Consider the following 15045-nt stretch of genomic DNA (forward strand, 5'->3'; position numbering starts at 1 on the left):
AAAGCGATTATGTTCTGCTTCTTTCCGATTTCTATTACTGACCTTTAAATATCCTTAGGTATTGGGACAACTGGTTGGAAAAAAAGAATTCCCCATTGCATCTGGGAACTGATTAATTTAAGAAAACATCAACCAATAAATCAATATTGGCCCTATACAAGATTATCCATTAGGTTTTACGTGACAATAAATAAAGAAGAAATAACTGACGTAACCAAACACAACACTGGATGTTTCTCAATGTCGAGGACGCTTGCTTGGTAGCACATGTCTTCCGAGTCACTTGCTTCAGAAGCGAGGCAAGAATACTTCCTGGCATTCGGAAAACGAAGAGTGGAACAGGCGAGCAAGTGTGCAGGTGTGCGTCATATGAGAGGCCCCGCCTTACATTTTCCGCCACAGATTTGGGGAAATTGGTTCGTGCGCAAAGCATTGTGGGGGTTTTAAGACTGCAGAGGCCGTTTCTTGATCTCGAGGATACTGGCTTCCAAGCCAATATTTCAAGGATGCTACGTCATCAAGTGGCGAAGCAGGACCGTTCCAATGTCCAGCATACTTGGAATTCCACAGAGGCCGCGTCCTTGGTTTGGGGGAAATTTCGAGGCTGCACATGGGTAGACTTCGTGTCCTTAAAATCCCCACAATGCTTTGCGCACGGACCAATTTCCCCAAATCTGTGGCGGAAAATGTAAGGGGGCCTCTCATATGACGCACACTTGCTCGCCTGTTCCACTCTTCGTTTTCCGAATGCCAGGAAGGATTCTTGTCTAGCTTCTGAAGGAAGTGACTCGGAAGACATGACAAACACCCGAAGTCTACACATGTGCAGCCTCGAAATGTCTCCAAACGAAGTACGCAGGGCTCGATAGAATTCCAAGTATGCTGGACATTGGAACAGTCCTTCGGCGGGATTCGATGACGTAGTATGCTTGAAATAGTGGCTCTGGAGCAGCCTTCCTCGACATTGAGAAACACCCACTGTCTCTTGTTGCTACTGAATAAGGAACAATTCACACCTTTTCAATTCATAAAAACCACAATGCAACATGATGTGTAGCCTAGTGTAAAACAAAGAGAAACATTCATGAGGGAGTCATCACAGAGCCGGTTGAAGAAAGCTTCACAGGAGGCGAGATAAAAAGGAGAGACACAGCGAGAGAGAGAGGAGGAGACCGGAGGGAGGCGCATGCGACGAGAGATAAGCCTAAAACCCCTAGAGCTGGAAACGGCAGATTTAGCCTCAAAGGACCTCCAGTTAGAGCAGAGGCTTAAACAGCATGAAGTGAGAAGAGAAGCAACACTGCAAGAAAACAATCATTCTGTATAGTCCCACGCACGTCCAGACACGGAGAAGAGACTCCGACAAATGTATTTTAAATGATGTTATACGGCACATTTCAACGACAAGAGACTCAAAAGCAATAACCGATATGAGAGATTTCAGTTGCTTAACATTTGTGTACGATTGCACAACTGAGCGATGACACACACGCTTGCTTTCACACACCCAGAGACACACCCAGAGACACAAACAGCTCATGGTTCCTCCCAAACAATGGAGCAATTATTCACACAACTAACGGGGAATTGCCACACATTTGATGGACTTGTATATCCAGTTAAACAAGTGAATTCAGTCAGTAGTGAATATGAAATGCCATCTCTCTTTTTCATTTGACTATGAGGCGTTGAATACATTCTGGTTTACAGCTGTTGGCAAAGCTAGAGTTTAAAATGTATTCTGCTGCGACTCCAGATGGTGATTTTAATTCAGTGCTGTCATGCATCTTAAACAGATTATCTAACTTGAGCTAAAGTCATATTCAGGGTAAGCATAACTTGATGAACTCCCAGAGTGACTGTAGTAAACATTGTGTTCTGGTTGCTGTCTCTAATTATGCTGGAAACGCAACAATCACATATCACCCGCTTGACAGAGTTGGTGTTAGGAACGTATTAGCAAACAGTTGTCAATTAAAACATCCAGAATATATGAAGCAGCATTAGCATTTATTTGGAGTCTCCACTTGTTTTATTGAAATGCAATGTTCACGTTCCTGTTAGCTCCGTTTTGGTCTCCACCTCCTCCCGGCCTTAATATCTTTACATGCAAACGTTAGATGCTCCTATGTTCACTAGTTACTCGAAACAGCACAATACTGTGGATTGTTCAGTGCTTTTTAGTGTAAACTCCTGCCTATCGAACGTTTAAAAGGTGCTACTAAACAACGCTGACAAGAACAGGGTGACTGACCCAAAACAAAGGGTTTCGGTACAGACTCCTTAAGAAACAATGCTGAGTAGTGAAGGGTAAGATACAGGTAATCGTTCATGTACCCTGCCTTTCACAATACATGCAGAAAGTAGATTCATAAAATGTTAATAGGAGTTGCTTTAACCCTAAATAAAACATCAGTATAGCCTCTCTAATATTTTTATTTTATAGCACTGCTTCCTGAAGGCAGCTACACGTCCTTGCATCCATTATCCCGTAACCAGGTTTCTCACAGTAACACGATTCAGTCTAATGTGCAACCAACAAAACCACAACCATAAACATGTCTAATTCACCCAACCTGAAATGGCCACTGCAGCAGCACTTCTCCTGCTGATCTCTGTAACGCTGACAGCTGCCATTAGCATCCCATAATTCACCATCTTCACCCACAGAAACATTACCACGTATAAAGTGATGTTTTGACGTACTTACTACAGTGAAATTCAAAACTGTTATTCATACAGCTGTTGCATGCATGCTTTCCATCCCACACACTCCCACCTCGTCTTTGGTCTGTGCACCCCCCCCGGTCCATTTCCATAGCAACAGCAGCCCTCCCCTTAGCTCCACAATGAGGCTCAGACAGGACTCTGCTCCCACTCTGTAAGAGCTTCGACACACACACACACACACTCACACGGACAGGCTGCTCTGTAACTGTGAAGGTCACAGCCATGTTTGTAGTCCATTTAAATGACGGGCACACGCAGCTTTTAGGCAAATTGATTTGGCTTTGAATGCGTTTCAAAGCTTAGATACACTGAGCTTGTACAGAACTTCCCCTTGGGCTTTTGGTTTAACTGAGAAACAGTAGAAAAGGAAGGCTAACCTGAAAGCTTTCTGAAGGCGTCTGTCTTCTATTTAGGCAGATTAGTGCACTTCACCCTGGGGAAGTCATATTAACATTTAAGAGTGTCATTAAGAACATTTAAAGGCAGAAGGAAATGGGGTGAGAAATTACAAAGTAAGGTTTATTAAGCGTTAATAAAACGGAGAAGCAATTATAACAAAGTCAGCTAAAGTCATACCATGTTTCTAGGTGTGCCAGCTGCCATAGATAGACAAAACCATTGTTAGACATGTTGACGGTCCTCTATCTATATTAAAATCAGTACGATAAGAAGCTATTATCCAGCTGGAGACAAAATACTTATCGTTTATTACTTTACTAAACATCCTTAAACTAAGCTGTGTCCATGCTCGCAGCTCTGTGAGGCACATCAGACCTTTAAGCTAAATGCTAACATCAGTACACTAGCATGCTCATGCTAGCATGCTAGCTAATTAGCTTTGAAGCGGATAATAAGGTTTTGAAGGAATTTATTATTAAAGATTTAACCTTGTATCTGTACTAAAAGGTAATCAATACAACAGTTGCCAAGACATTTCACTCCATGTATTTTCAGTGTAAATAAAAGTTAAATGATGAATTCACAACACTCTTAATTCATAGAGGTAAAAGCCCTAAAGAAATGCTACTGTTCCAGAACAAGGATTAAAGATCTGTAAACAGCAACCTCTCAAAGAGTAGTTCATCTTTCTCTCATCAGCAGCCTCCATGTTAATGAAGTCAGAAGAAGAAGAAGAAGAAGAAGAAGAAGAAGAAGAAGAAGAAGAAGAAGAAGAAGAAGAAGAAGAAGAAGAAGAAGAAGAAGAAGAAGAAGAAGAAGAAGAAGAAGAAGAAGAAGAAGAAGAAGAAGAAGAAGAAGAAGAAGAAGAAGAAGAAGAAGAAGAAGAAGAAGAAGAAGAAGAAGAAGAAGAAGAAGAAGAAGAAGAAGAGATGCTTTATTAATCCCACACGGGGAAATGCAATTTGGCAGAGCTGAAACAAATTAATTGTCACTGATGTGACATTAAAAGACACAGACATTAGTTTCCCTTTTCCACATGAGTTAAAAACATTTTGAAAGCTTTCGCCACCTTGTGTTGCCGTTGCGTGGCTCCTCCATTGAGCCCCTGCAGGGTTTAAGAGCTGACAGCAGCGAACAGATGAGGAGTCTGATATCATTGTTCAGTGCCATTATAGCCCACAGAGGAGATTAACGCTGATGAGGAAAGACTTTAATCTTCTCCTGGATGTTTCGCAGATAAAGCTCGTCAGTGGTCGTAGACACTGAGGACACTAACCCCCGCTACATCAAAGAGTTAACTTCTGATTATATCCATCACTTGAAAAACATGGAACATCGGGAAGCAGAGCCTCGAATTAGGACTGAGTGCAAGACTTTCAGGAAAAAGTTTCAAACTTTGATTCCGTGGTGGTAACAAATCTGTTTTCATCTATAGCTTGGTTTGGCTTGGGGTTTCAATTTAGAAACCTGCTCATGTTTTCGTCCCTGTTTTACAGTATATCAGGCGCTTTTAATTGCCTGGTTTCCTTCTGAATCGGATCCACAAAGACTTTATAACCCTGGCAGGAAGATGGACTTGGATGAAATGATCTGCTGTACATGGCGTCCATGAAGCAGATGGGACCTGAATAATGTCTGTAGGCAGAAAACTACTCCAGAACACTTTCTGATCCAAGGGAGCATGTGAGGATGCCAACTGATAACTGAGTCGGTGAAAAGGATGCTCATTATCTAATGAGGAGAAAGATATCCAGTATTTTAGTGTGACTCGCAAAGCAATCAAGTCTAGATTATCATGTTAATTATTTGCTGCATGAAAAGCCTGATAACAGTCATATTCTGAGTGCCTGTTATGCACTGACATTGCCTTTCAATGTAAGAGTAAGGCCTGACATGATGTCTCATGTATTGCTTTCAAATCACTTCCCTCCATGAGTTTTCTAAAGTCACAACTTGCGCCAAATATGCTCAACCGTAGCCCAAATAATTACTTGGCTAGGTAGTGTAGTATTTCCATTAAAATCATATTAACTCCTAAGATTGTGAGTGCTCTTGATCTGGGAGAGAAATTGAATTATTTTTGCCGTTTTACAACAATTTATTTTGAGATTAAAACCTGAATACAAAGACAATGCAAGGACACTAAATGAACTGCAGCTCTGTAAGATGAATACAGGGAGTATCAGCAACAAGTCAGAAATCAGTGTTTCTTAAAATGAAGTATACATATGACATTTTGAGGGAAGTGAAGCTTGGAGAAAAGTAAAATAAATAAATATTAAATATGAAATGTAGGCAAAATGTGGACAAGTTGTTATGAGTGTGTGTTTTTTTTGTTTAGGTTAAACACACCTTGACCATGAAGTTGCCGTCATCCTCCGGTGTCACCATGACGATGGAGTCATGCAGCTTCTCGTCGAAGTGAACATGTGTCGGGTGTGCGGCGGCGGGGGTTTCCTCTGAGAAGCGAACGCCTCCTGTCTTGGCACAACCTGAATGAGAGGGAAGAGTCAGTGAAGGTCGGACGTGAGCAAAAACTCCAACTGGATCCCATTTAAAGGAAGAAAAGGCGTGTAAACCCGTCAAGGGTTATAACTGTAGTCCAGAGCAGGGGTTCTCAAACTTTGTGTTTATGCGGACCACTTTTTATTATCAAGGATTTTCACGGACCACTTCATATACCGTAAAAATAAGTACATATATAAACGTATTGCCAGATTCCAAGATTGACGGCGAAGATTATCTGGTGTTAGGCTCTCGTTAGCCAGTGTCTCGTAAGGCTCCTCTTCAGTGCCTGTGAAGGTAAATCCCAGTTCAAGCAGTTCCCATTGCATTTTCTCTTAATCTTCCCTTTCTGCAGAATCTGGCTTGTAGATGCCTCCGACTCACTCCCATTATCTTCAGCAACGGTAACGTTAACCTCTTTTCTCTTCAGAGAACCTGATGCTAGCCACCAATGTTTGTGGTTTCGCACACGCGCACGTAACCATGGGTAACCAGTGGCAAAATTAAGTGTTGTCCATAATTAACAATAACAAATATCTGCGTTTTAACACTACGTTTATATATGTACTTATGTTTACAGTTTGCATATGAGGTGTTCTGCGAAAATCATTGATAAAAAAAAGTGGATTTCTTTTACCAGTGGTAAGTTTGAGATCCGCTGGTCTCGAGCACTACTTAAAGGAACACATCAAATCCACTGTGTTGTCTGAATGCTTAGAGACCTGTAAAGGCACATACCTATGCATACATACAGTAAATAATATATACAATCATATAAAGTGTCAATAGGACTGAAGAACAGAGGAAGAGAAAAGAGAGACAAAGGAAACAGATTTGAAGAGCGGAGCGAAGAAGAGAAATGGATGTTGACAAATTCTGCAAAAGAGACTTTGTTTTTTAAATGTTGCAGGAACTTCACCAGGCGGAGATATGATCAACAAAAAAAGTCCATGAGAGAAAGTGTGTAATGTTCAGCAGAGACTTTCGGTAATAAAAAAGTTATAATTCCTGCTCAGGGCCCTCCTTCAGCAAATTAGATTATTTGTCACAGTGGTAATCGTTGGTTATATTGGGTTTTTGTATGACCAGAAGTGGCCAACCACGTCTTCCCTTGTTGATGAAGCAGGCATCTGGCAGCTTTAATCGAGTTTGAACCCTGGAGAAAAGAAAGATGGATCTTTTAAAAACGTCCTCTACGCCTCCACGGGATCCGAGTGTCAAAACAAAGGAGATAAAGACGTTTGGGCTTTCGAGCTAAACACTCTGTATTATTTCTCTGTAGGTTTCACTTCTCTCCGAAGACACTGAGACACATTGATATTCATTGTTCTCCAGCCCAGGCATTACTCCCAGTGTGAGATAATGGAAACTTCTTCTGAACCCTTGGGTCTAACTTCACTTTCCCAGACCTATTGTGAGAGAAGCTAAACGTCAAGCACCACTTTTAAGATGATTATTCAATTATCTATTAAAGGTCCCTATTATACTGTTTTTCATCAATACATCACAGCTCTCAGATATATACAAACATGTCTCTGATTGGCTCCAAACACCAAACAGATCATTGCAGCATTACCCATAATCCCCTCTGTTTCAGCCCTGTTTCCAAAGTGCTGATTCTCTGTCTGTTACTTTAGATGAAAATAAGGAGCCCCTCCCCACGCCCCTCTGAGAGAGATTTGGTTACAAAGAACTCAATGGTGCTCTAGGAGGAGATTCAGGTGATAAGGTGTGTGGGGGGGGGGGGGGGGGGTTACCTTGGTTGCTGATTGGCTAATGGTTACACAAGACAACACATCGTTATGACATCATAAAGTGGCCAAAATCTGATCAGCTCATTTTCAGACAGGTTTTTATAGAAATGGATCAAAAAGAGAGAGAATCTTTGTTCCTGAGACTTTCAGAGTCTCTTTCCACAGAGGGGACACATGTTGATGTAGAAGAGACATGAAGAAGAGGGGACACATGTTGATGTAGAAGAGACATGGAGAAGAGGGGACACATGTTGATGTAGAAGAGACATGGAGAAGAGGGGACATGTGTTGATGTAGAAGAGACATGAAGAAGAGAGGACACATGTTGATGTAGAAGAGACATGAAGAAGAGGGGACACATGTTGATGTAGAAGAGACATGAAGAAGAGGGGACACATGTTGATGTAGAAGAGACATGAAGAAGAGGGGGACACATGTTGATGTAGAAGAGACATGGAGAAGAGGGGACACGTGTTGATGTAGAAGAGACATGAAGAAGAGGGGACACATGTTGATGTAGAAGAGACATGGAGAAGAGGGGACGCGTATTGATGTAGAAGAGACATGAAGAAGAGAGGACACATGTTGATGTGGAAGAGACATGAGGAAGAGGGGACACATGTTGATGTAGAAGAGACATGAAGAAGAGAGGACACATGTTGATGTAGAAGAGACATGAAGAAGAGGGGACACATGTTGATGTAGAAGAGACATGAAGAAGAGGGGACACATGTTGATGTGGAAGAGACATGAAGAAGAGGGGACACATGTTGATGTAGAAGAGACATGAAGAAGAGGGGACACATGTTGATGTAGAAGAGGCATGAAGAAGAGGGGACACATGTTGATGTAGAGGAGACATGGAGAAGAGGGGACACATGTTGATGTAGGAGAGACATGAAGAAGAGGGGACACATGTTGATGTAGAAGAGACATGGAGAAGAGGGGACACGTGTTGATGTAGAAGAGACATGGAGAAGAGGGGACACATGTTGATGTGGAAGAGACATGAAGAAGAGGGGACACATGTTGATGTAGAAGAGACATGGAGAAGAGGGGACACGTGGTTGATGTAGAAGAGACATGAAGAAGAGGGGACACATGTTGATGTAGAAGAGACATGGAGAAGAGGGGACACATGTTGATGTAGAAGAGACATGGAGAAGAGGGGACACATGTTGATGTAGAAGAGACATGAAGAAGAGGGGACACATGCTGATGTAGAAGAGACATGGAGAAAGAGGGGACACATGTTGATGTGGAAGAGACATGAAGAAGAGGGGACACATGGTGATGTAGAAGAGACATGGAGAAGAGGGGACACGTGTTGATGTAGAAGAGACATGAAGAAGAGGGGACACATGTTGATGTAGAAGAGACATGGAGAAGAGGGGACACATGTTGATGTAGAAGAGACATGGAGAAGAGGGGACACATGTTGATGTGGAAGAGACATGAAGAAGAGGGGACACATGGTGATGTAGAAGAGACATGGAGAAGAGGGGACACGTGTTGATGTAGAAGAGACATGAAGAAGAGGGGACAACTGTTGATGTAGAAGAGACATGAAGAAGAGGGACACATGTTGATGTAGAAGAAGACATGGAGAAGAGGGGACACATGTTGATGTGGAAGAGACATGAAGAAGAGGGGACACATGGTGATGTAGAAGAGACATGGAGAAGAGGGGACACGTGTTGATGTGGAAGAGACATGAAGAAGAGGGGACACATGTTGATGTAGAAGAGACATGGAGAAGAGGGGACACATGTTGATGTGGAAGAGACATGAAGAAGAGGGGACACATGTTGATGTAGAAGAGACATGGAGAAGAGGGACACATGTTGATGTAGAAGAGACATGGAGAAGAGGGGACACATGTTGATGTAGAAGAGACATGAAGAAGAGGGGACACATGCTGATGTAGAAGAGACATGGAGAAGAGGGGACACATGTTGATGTGGAAGAGACATGAAGAAGAGGGGACACATGGTGATGTAGAAGAGACATGGAGAAGAGGGGACACGTGTTGATGTAGAAGAGACATGAAGAAGAGGGGACACATGTTGATGTAGAAGAGACATGAAGAAGAGGGGACACATGTTGATGTAGAAGAGACATGGAGAAGAGGGGACACATGTTGATGTAGAAGAGACATGGAGAAGAGGGGACACATGTTGATGTAGAAGAGACATGGAGAAGAGGGGACACATGTTGATGTAGAAGAGACATGGAGAAGAGGGGACACATGTTGATGTAGAAGAGACATGGAGAAGAGGGGACACATGTTGATGTAGAAGAGACATGGAGAAGAGGGGACACATGTTGATGTATAAAAGACAGGAAGAAGTGGATTTTGCATAATAGGTGACCTTTGATGGAGTTACATTTGAATACCATTACCCAATGAACATCTTGGGAAATGTTTGTTCCAGTGTGTTGTCCATATTTTTAGATTATTATATCATCCTCTTTGTTAACCTTTCATTTATTCTTGATTTGTCCAATACTTAAAAAGGGTACTCCAATCAGGAATATGCTTGAGCTTTGTTTTTAAGCCTTTCTTACTAACGCCATCTCTATCCACAAAGCTCAATCAAGCGCATCTAAGCACCTACAAATACAAATGCACTTCTCAACTTTGAATCAAAGCCTTCTGGCTCTACTTCTGTGGCGTGGGTACGTTGAAATACCCAGGGTGTCATAACACACCGCACTGAACAGGTATCGGGATTCAACATTATTAATGTAGTGAGCTAGATGGGTTTTAATGAACACTGGCTGCAAAACAAAGCTGGGGCTCAGCAGACTTTTCATTTACATGTGCTCCTGATGACTGGATTAAAGCGTGGGTAATTAAGTTATTAGGGTGCACACAAAGTCGTTTGAGATGAAGCAAAACTGAAGTTAAAACTACTTTTAATTACTTTGAGCAACACTTACCTAAGAGTTTGAGTAATGAGGTCCTGCAGTAACCAAAGCTGGGTACATTTGGGTTATTTCACTTGAGACGTGTGGTTTTTCTTACTTTAATCTGGTATTCTAGCAAACCTGAGGGACATTTTATACTTTTATGTATTTCCCCCAAAAAAGCTTTAAGCTGGTACATGACTTTCCTTTTTCTTCACAAATACAGACTGAGGCATTTCTTTCCTTTTCTTCTCTGGATCAGAAATATTCCTTTATATCAAACACAGGATTTTCGTCATAAGAAGATCATTTAACTTTCTCTGCCCAGGTGAAACCGGTGCCATCCGTTTTAATACTTAAGCGTACAGAGCAGAGACAGATAATAACTAACATTTATCTCGAAGATGAACTGATAGCAGCCTAATTAATTTCATTTTTCTAAAATGTAAAGCCAATAAAGCCTTGACGTGTTAGATTAATGACACATTGCTCAAACACTCGTGCCTTACTATGACTCAGATAAAAAGGGATGAAGTTGATCATTCTTCAATGTTTTCAATTTGGCAATACTGTAGAGCACATGTGTCAAACTCAAGGCCCGGGGGCCAAATCAGGCCCTTGGTGGATTTAATTTCGGCCCGCAGGATAATTTCTAATTACTATTAGATCTGGCCCGCTGGTATATTGCACGCACACCTTCTCTCCATCCTGAGGGTCTCCTCCGCTCAGAGCCGGAGCCCAAACATTGATGAACCTGCACCCAAGATGAGATGCCAAGTATCTGAACTAGCATCCCAGAGCAGCACACTGCGTTTACATGGATGTTTCCTTCTGCACTTTCTTTCTTGAGACAACAAGACATGTTTGGTTTTCTTTTTGAGGGAAATAGTTTTGTTGAAGCTGTTGTTGGCCTGTGGGGAAATGTAACCAAAAGAAATGACTCTGGAAAAGCTGCAGATAGAGCCATGAGAAATGAATGCAACTGATTATTTAATGTGTAATGTTGTTTTTATAGGCAATAATTTAAGCTTTGTTAGTTCCAGGTTTAATATGTGCAATAAGTTCATTTCAATACGTTCTGCAATAAACATTGAACCAGTCCGGCCCTCGACGAGTACCCATTTTTGTATTTTGGCCCACTGTGTATTTGAGTTTGACCCCCCTGCTGTAGAGCCACTGTGTTGGACTCCAACAATGCTTTTAATTGAGTCCATATGCTGAATTATGTCTTTGCATATCATGAAGCACGGACCATTAATATCCCACTTGGGCCCAGTTCCATTAAACTTTCATACAGACTCATATTAGAGATTAAAAAATCCATGCTATCGGCTATCTGGGTCACAATAATGAGTTCAGCAGCTACATAATGTTCCATATGTACAGGATGGTGTGTGTGTGTGTGTGTGTGTGTGTGTGTGTGTGTGTGTGTGTGTGGTGTGTGTGTGTGTGTGTGTGTGTGTGTGTGTGTGTGTGTGTGGTGTGTGTGTGTGTGTGTGGTGTGTGGTGTGTGTGTGTGTGTGTGTGTGTGTGTGTGTGTGTGTGTGTGATATGTTGTTCAATTTCTGAAGCAGTAAAAGATACACCTTGCAATATTAACAATATCGCATCATGGAACTGATCATAAGATATAAAACGCAATATCCCAAGTCTCTCCCAAATCCAGATAAAGGATATTAAGAGTCAAGGTCGGTTAATATCACAAAATGAGTTTTCTTTATGGAACAACGTGCTTTAAACTCACACATAAATGGGCCTTAGCAACTCAAAGGGGCCCCATTATGTGTGTTGGGGTGTTTCCCCTTCCTGTCATGTGTTTTAAAGGTTTACGTGCATGTAAATGGTCTGCAAAGGCTAACATCCCAACGTGTTTAACATTGAAGCATGGACTGTAAACATGTCACAGTGGCAGCAAAAACATACAATTATGAGCCTGACAATGAGCACAATAGGGCCCCTTTAAGTTTTCCACCTGAAATATCAAAAGTGGTATCTGAAATAACACTGATAAGTATATACAACTAATGTATTTGATGACAGGTCTTGGGTTAAGGATTTAACATTCAACAATTTAGAGCATTGTATCATGTATATACTTCATCAAGTGGGCAACATCACACATGAATGAAAATATAGGAAGATAAGGATGTGTTTCCCCTTGATGTCGGAACCAAGAGACCAAGACTAAGCTTCAGGTTCATCATCTCATCGCATGACAGGTAGTCTTACTTAAGCTCTCCATTCCTGCTATAAGTGGCTTTTTAAATGAACCCAAGAAGGTTAATACAATAGGGCTCCATTACTGTCATATTAAACCTATTAATGTCAGGCCTTCACATTGTACAGCGGTAAGAGTTAACAGGCTTTGAAGTTCAGAAAGAGGCGGCTTTAATTTGCAACGTGTCTAACTGAACATCCTCTCCGTCAGTTTGAGCCTTTCTACAAATACACGTCTCATCTTCATTGTCGTGACTGTGGTTATTAATTTGTGAAGCAGCTGGCGGTAACCTTGTTTGCACGGGAAACACATATTTGTCAAGGGCACATGTCAGTGCATCACTAATGTTTATTCCTACAGCTGCTTCTACTAGCGATGCACGATTTATACAAATGTTATCACCATTTGGACCCGTGCAATGTCCACAATGTAAGCCCGATATTGGGTAATGGCAAAACATGTTGAAATATTATTCTATATTACTAAATGTGCTGCGAGAAGTCCTAGACTACCAACAGTAATCTACAGATTTAATTGTTTGGTACAGTTCCTCAACAGATTATTATTATTATTTTGTAATCCACCATGATCTTTTTTAACATAGTCTCTAGTGATAATGGTGAGTAATGTTACAACATTACTATTCCCTCTAATATAGCAAACGGTAATCCCAGTTGAAATATCAGTAAAAAACAAATTGCAATAAGTAAAAAAATGTGTTCACACACACACACACACACACCACACACACACCACACACACACACCACACACACACACACACACACCACACACACACACACACACACACACACACACACACACACACACACACACACACACACACACACACACACACACACACACACCACACACACCACACACACACACACACACACACTCCCACACACACACACACCACACACAAGTAGCAGACCAATGACCCCAAACATAAGCATGCACATGTGTACGCACATGCAACCCCCCACTGAACTGGCTTATTTCAGATTAATCTCCACTTCTGTCTCTCCACTAATCTGTCTGTCAGGATATCTGCCTCTGCTGTGCTGGTTGTTACAGAACCCTAACCCTGCCTGTCACCGAGATGTCACTAATCAAACCCAAAATGTGCAGGTTCCTTTATGGAGAAACTGGAGTGTTGGACACAAATGTTTACCAAATGTAGTTTTAATTCTGCATTGTTCGCAGGCTGGAGAGTGGAAACATCATCACAAACATAAGGACAAATAAAGGTTTGAAATGAAATGAAAATAATGGCCTGCTGTTGATCAGCTCAATCATGTGATTTCCAACAAGGACAATGGCCCAGTTTCCTTCCTGTTTTGATAAACTCAAGTCATCTCCCCCCCACTGCAAATCACACGCTTCTCCAGCTGGTGAAAACATAAAAACGAACCCACCTGGGACTAAAGCATTTGTAAAACAGATTAAATTATACTTTAAGCACACTGCTCGCCAGCCTTATTGCACAAATCCATCTCGGTCTACATTCCTGCTTCTGCATCTGTTCCCCTCGCCTCTGCTTTAACACAGACAGTGATTTATGTGTTTGATTTCTACCTTTAAAGCAACATTATCTGTATGAATCGATGTGCTTGTGTAAGTGCGTCCTTTGCATATCTCTTTTCATACATTCATAATAAAAAGACTGGTGCTCTGATTTCTTAATAACACAAATTCTCCAAAAGGTGGCTACGTATTAATAGCGTAAAAAAGGACACTTCCTGTGACATTTGAGTGCATGTGGAAAATAGAAACAACAAGTCAATAGGCAAAGCCCTCTTTCCACCTCTTTTAATGCGTGACCTTACGAGAACAAAGACCTGCAGAACATCTCTTGAAGACAACAATTACCCATACTCCACTGGGGAGGAGACGAAGCATATTCAAGGTAGTGATAAAAAATGTGATGAGTCAGTACGAGGTATTGCTTTCCTTCAGTTATTGAGCCCTTCCTGCTTTTGATGAAATAAATGTGCTTGCCTTCACAAAACCCACTTGCAAACCTGCTGACATTGACGCACCAGCGTCAACACAGCCTTTTACCAAGAAACTGAAGTGAAAGATCAGAATCGAATTTTAAGCCGATTGATTATCCTTCCCTCAAAGCCCTCGGGATGTCGCGCTGGTGAAAAGGTTAATGTGGGGTTTTCAATCACGCTTCTTTATACTGGAGTAAAGGTCTTCCTTGTTTTTATAACACTTCAAAGAAACTTTTAATCCAGGGGAAAGATTATAGGAAATTGAATTCAACTACAGCAGATTAAAGGATACAGCTACACGCATTAGGATAGTGGAAGGACTAAATCATACAGGAAGTCATCTATGACCACTACACTGAGCAATATACATAAATAAATAAAGCCTGTATGCATATTGAGTCATGACGACCCAACACAAACACTCAATGTACAATCCCTTGGAATATCGCCTTGAATGCAACCTTGCTAAGAATTTTTTTAATGGCATGTATATACTGTATAGAAACAAGAAAACAAAAAACATACTT

The 15045-nt window shown here is 41.5% G+C and overlaps 1 protein-coding gene across 1 annotated transcript in view; it reads right to left on the minus strand.

The window, feature by feature from the left end:
* The window catches only part of adissp (adipose secreted signaling protein), a 35883-nt gene that overhangs the window by 15715 nt on the left and 5123 nt on the right, over window positions 1-15045 (minus strand). Inside the window, exon 3 of the mRNA XM_034106075.2 lies at window positions 5482-5621. Within this exon, the coding sequence (XP_033961966.1) occupies window positions 5482-5621 (140 nt within the window). The remainder of the gene's footprint in view (window positions 1-5481; window positions 5622-15045) is intronic.

This window comes from Pseudochaenichthys georgianus, chromosome 18 (assembly GCF_902827115.2).
Source record: "Pseudochaenichthys georgianus chromosome 18, fPseGeo1.2, whole genome shotgun sequence".
Lineage (NCBI taxonomy): Eukaryota > Metazoa > Chordata > Actinopteri > Perciformes > Channichthyidae > Pseudochaenichthys > Pseudochaenichthys georgianus.